Source organism: Coptis chinensis, chromosome 8 (genome assembly GCF_015680905.1).
Source record: "Coptis chinensis isolate HL-2020 chromosome 8, ASM1568090v1, whole genome shotgun sequence".
NCBI lineage: Eukaryota > Viridiplantae > Streptophyta > Magnoliopsida > Ranunculales > Ranunculaceae > Coptis > Coptis chinensis.
This window is the reverse complement of record NC_141463.1, coordinates 4,330,778-4,335,012: the sequence shown is the minus strand read 5'-3', so window position 1 is coordinate 4,335,012 and position 4,235 is coordinate 4,330,778. Positions and strand designations below refer to the sequence as shown.

The 4,235-nt window shown below is 39.3% G+C and overlaps 2 protein-coding genes across 2 annotated transcripts; both read left to right on the top strand.

Moving 5' to 3' along the window:
* Positions 1 to 291: 291 nt before the first annotated feature.
* LOC147479435 (uncharacterized) lies at positions 292 to 1,347 on the top strand. The gene has a single exon (XM_086578416.1). It carries the CDS (start codon positions 292 to 294, stop codon positions 1,345 to 1,347), a length of 1,056 nt encoding a protein of 351 aa, XP_086434542.1.
* A 1,783-nt stretch (positions 1,348 to 3,130) lies between these two features.
* Positions 3,131 to 4,235, top strand: LOC147479434 (uncharacterized). Its single transcript, XM_086578415.1, has 2 exons — positions 3,131 to 3,728; positions 3,772 to 4,235. The coding sequence occupies exons 1-2, from the start codon at positions 3,131 to 3,133 to the stop codon at positions 4,233 to 4,235; spliced, it is 1,062 nt and encodes a 353-aa protein (XP_086434541.1).

The window sequence follows — 4,235 nt, the reverse complement described above, 5'->3', positions numbered from 1 at the left end:
TCATTGTTGCCTGATCCGGAGATGGAACCTAAGTTTTCACAACTTTATATTTATGATCCCCTAGCTGCTTTGGATCGCCGCCACAATCGCAACCCAAATTTGTCAAGGGAAGGGTTGAAAACTGTACAAGAAACTCTTCTACAGACCCACAAGTTTTGTGATATTATATAAGCAAGCATTTGAGGTTTTAACTAAAAATGCTTCTGAGAATAACAATGTTCTGATCCATCTACACTATGATCCGTGTTCGGATAGATGAAGGTACAATCTTCGAATAACCGATGAGATCGCATGATATTGCTCGGAGATGGGAGCAAGGTTGATGCCATGCGTGATATTGTACTTCGCTTGAGAGGAGGGCATGAGTTGAAACGGATAAGCGAATGTTATCCCGCTTATTTGCCTTTGCATTATGTTCTTCTGTTTTCTTATGGGGATTTGGGTTGGTCACCTGATTTAAAGTTGTGGGACGTCAAGACAAATGCTCCAAGCAATGCAAGACTCACCCAATTATTGTATTACGCCTACCGTTTGTTTGAACGACCCACAGAGTACTCATCCATCTTGCTAGGGTGTAAATTGTTGCATGAATTTTTGGTTGATGCTTGGGCTGCATATGAACAGAACCGTCTGCGATACATTAGACTAAATCAAGACACCATCCGTTCGGATGTGTACAAGTGCTTGACAGATGTTGCACTTGAGGGATTAAGTCCTGATCAAATTAGCCAACGGTTCATTTTGCCTTCCTCGCATGTTGGAAGTCCAAGGCACATGTACAAGATTTTTCAGGATTCAATGACTATCACCCGGCACTATAAGCACCTAGATATTTTTCTTACGGTGACTCCAAACCTTAATTGGCAGGAAATTAAAGATGCGCTCAAGGAACACCAAACTTCGACACTTCGGCCTGAAATAGTTGCACCGGTATTCGAGCTGAAACGAAAAGCAATTATGAAAGAAATCTTGAAGAATGATATCTTCGGTCGGGTGGTTGCATATGTCTATACCATTGAATTTCATAAGCGCGGTCTTCCACACATGCATTGCCTTTTATTTCTCGCGCATGGTGACAAGATCCGAAACAGTGAGCAAGTGGATAAATTTGTATGTGCTGAATTCCAAGACCTCGACACCCACCCCGCATTGTTTGAAGCGGTGAAGAAGTGCATGGTTCATGGCCCCCGTGGTGATCGAGATCCGAGTGCTTCATGTATGAAAAATGGTCGATGCACCAAAGGCTATCCAAAAGAGTTTGTGGAGGAAACAATTATGGATAAAAAGGGTACTCCATTTTTAGAAAAGCGATTTTGGCAAGAAATATTTTGTGAAGAGGAAGAATAAAATGGTTAAAGTTGATAATGGAGATGTTGTTCCCTACAATGCATATCCATGCGAAATGTTTATTTGCCATATCAATGTTGAAGTTTGTGCGTCGTGTCAAGCTATTAAATATATTAACAAACAAGTACATCTACAAAGGCTATGACAAAACAACAGTGGTGGCGGCAAGAACAAATGATGAGATTCAGCAATATATCGATGCAAGGTAGGGGTGGGCAATGGGCCGGGTCGGGCTAGCCCGGCCCTAAACATTTAAAGCCTTTAAGATATTAGGGCGGATTCGGCCTGCCCTAAAGTCGACATAGGGCGGGTCCGGCTGGGTCACAAGTCGAACCTCAAGCCCACGACCTAGCCCTAGCTTTTAAAGGCTTTAGGGCCGGGCTTTAGGGCCGGGCCTATATATATATTTTTTTTTTTTTACTACATCAGTTTTAAAACTCATTTATATTACAAAAATGTACAATAATCTATAAACTCAAAGTCCAACCAATCTAGTAATAATCCTGTATAAGTCCAAAAATTTAAAATGCACATCCACAATCTAATGAACTGAAGTACATCCAGAGTTCGGAATTTGTTCTTCCTTGTACTCAAACCTCACTAAAATTACATTTAACATTGAAATACATAGACAAATAATTATATTATCATTTTAAAGGAAGAAGTAATATATATAAAGAAGAAACATAATAGTTTTGGTTAAGGGTCATGGAAGTTGTTAAACTATTTGTAATATCATAAATTATTTCTATAATAGATTCAAACAAATATAATATTACCTTTCTTCTAATTTAAAAGTGATTCAAGCTTTGTATATGGAAATGAAAATATTGGCTTTTGAACAAGTGATGGAGAAAGGTTTGAGATTACAAATATCATTTTTCTGACAAAGGTTGTTTTTTGGTTTCTATGTTACAAATGTATGCTCTGTATTTTGCTTTAATGGTGTGGAAGGAAATCTTTAGTTTTAGACTTGGCTTGGATGTGAATAAAAATATAATTTATAAGAAATAAGTGAGAAAAGAAATTGAGAATAATAAGTTATGGACTTTGACTTGATGATCAAAGGAATAAAGTCTTATTTTTATTAGGCTAGTGCTCATTGTTCTTCATGGTCGCTAAGTTGATAAGTTTTGTTATATAAAACAAGTTATTGGAAGTACCCTTGGGTGTAAGTGATAAATTACAAAGGACAATGTTATTTTAATTGAAAATATTTAACAAAGAGTTGGACAATTATGGTATGTGTATTTATAGTGAAAGTATGAAAAGGGGCGGTTAGGGCTTGGTTAGTGGTCGGGCCTATGTTTTAGAATCTTAGCCCTAGCCCTGCCCCTAGAAGGCATTAGGGCGGGCCGGGCCGGCCCTAAACTCTGGAGGCTTTAGTTGTGAGGAGGCTTTATAGGGCTTAGGGTCGAGATTCGGTCGGTCGGGTTAGGGTCGTTAGGGCCAAATTCCCACCCCTAATGCAAGGTACATTGGACCAACAGAAGCTGCATGACATTTATTTCAGAATCCAATGCATAAAGAGTTTCTAAGTGTCCAACGATTGGCGCTTCATTTAGAAGGTATGCATAGGGTTGTTTTCAATAGCAAAGAACCTATGGATGCAATTCTTGCCCGAGCCAGAGACCAAACTTCAACACTGACAGCTTTCTTTAAGCGTTGTGATGAAGATCCAGATGCACGAGCATATACCTATCAAGAATTTTCACGACACTATGTTTTCCACAAAGACTCTAAAGAGTGAACTCCTAGGACTCAGGGACCTTCCATTGGTAGGATGTATTTTGCAAGCCCTAATGCCGGGGATCGGTTTTATCTACGCTTGCTACTTACTGTTGTAAAAGGGCCTACCTCCTTTGCATATCTTTATAAAGTTAGTGATACCATGTACAACACATACAAAGAAGCATGTATTGCCCGTGGGCTGTTGGAAGCTGATGATGAGTGGATACAATGCCTAAAAGAGGCAGCGATAATGAAAACTGGATATCAACTGCGGAGGTTGTTTTGTGTAATTCTTTTAGAGTGTCATCCGTTACGACCAGATCTACTTTGGAGCAAATTTGCATCGAGTAGTGATGATCTTGGACACTGGCTTCTAACAAAACACGACATCCCAGATCCAACTGATGAGCAAATAACAGATTATGGCTTATATCTGGTGGAACAAATCCTTTTAGAATCTGGGAAGACATTGGAAAATTTCCCGCCCATGCCAAAGCCAAAAGAGGATTGGAGTAAAATTGTTGGCTATAGGCTCATTTGGGAGCAACGCCAACTTCAGCATGAAGGCATAGGAGAAAAGGATGCAGTTGATGTGAGTCGTCTTAATGACGAACAACTTCATGCTTACACTGCTGTGACTGATTCGATCAGTATTTGGTGACAAGGGCAAACTTTTCTTTTTGAATGGAGCAGCTGGTACAGGGAAAACTTTTTTGTATAATACAATTGCATCTTTGTTATTGTCTGGTGGACACACTGCTCATTTTACATTTAAAATTCCAATTGATGTGATGGATACCACTTTTTGCGGCTTCACTAAACATTCTGACCTATTTAAAGAAACAAAACTAATTGTTTGGGATGAGGTGCCCATGCAACATAGATATTGTGTTAAGGCTGTGGATAGAACACTTCAAGATATTTATGGAAACAAGAAGATATTTAATGGTATCACTACAGTTCTTGGTGGTGATTTTCGACAAACACTGCTTGTTATACCGTTAGGCCAGAGAGAGCAATTTGTTGGTGCATCACTACGGCGCTCTTTCCTTTGGAGTTATTTAGAAGTTTTGCACTTGGTGCAGAACATGCGGCTTGAAATGGCAGAGTCTGAGAATGTCGAATTCGCCGATTTTTTGTTAGAGATGTGTTACTAA

What these genes read in the sequence shown, in the direction of transcription:
- LOC147479435 (XM_086578416.1), top strand. Translation starts at nt 292, where the DNA reads ATGATATTGCTCGGAGATGGGAGCAAGGTTGATGCCATGCGTGATATT.
- LOC147479434 (XM_086578415.1), top strand. Translation starts at nt 3,131, where the DNA reads ATGTATTTTGCAAGCCCTAATGCCGGGGATCGGTTTTATCTACGCTTG. An exon ending in TGCTGTGACTGATTCGATCA is followed by an intron (nt 3,729 to 3,771) that starts GTATTTGGTGAC and finishes TGAATGGAGCAG; the next exon opens with CTGGTACAGGGAAAACTTTT.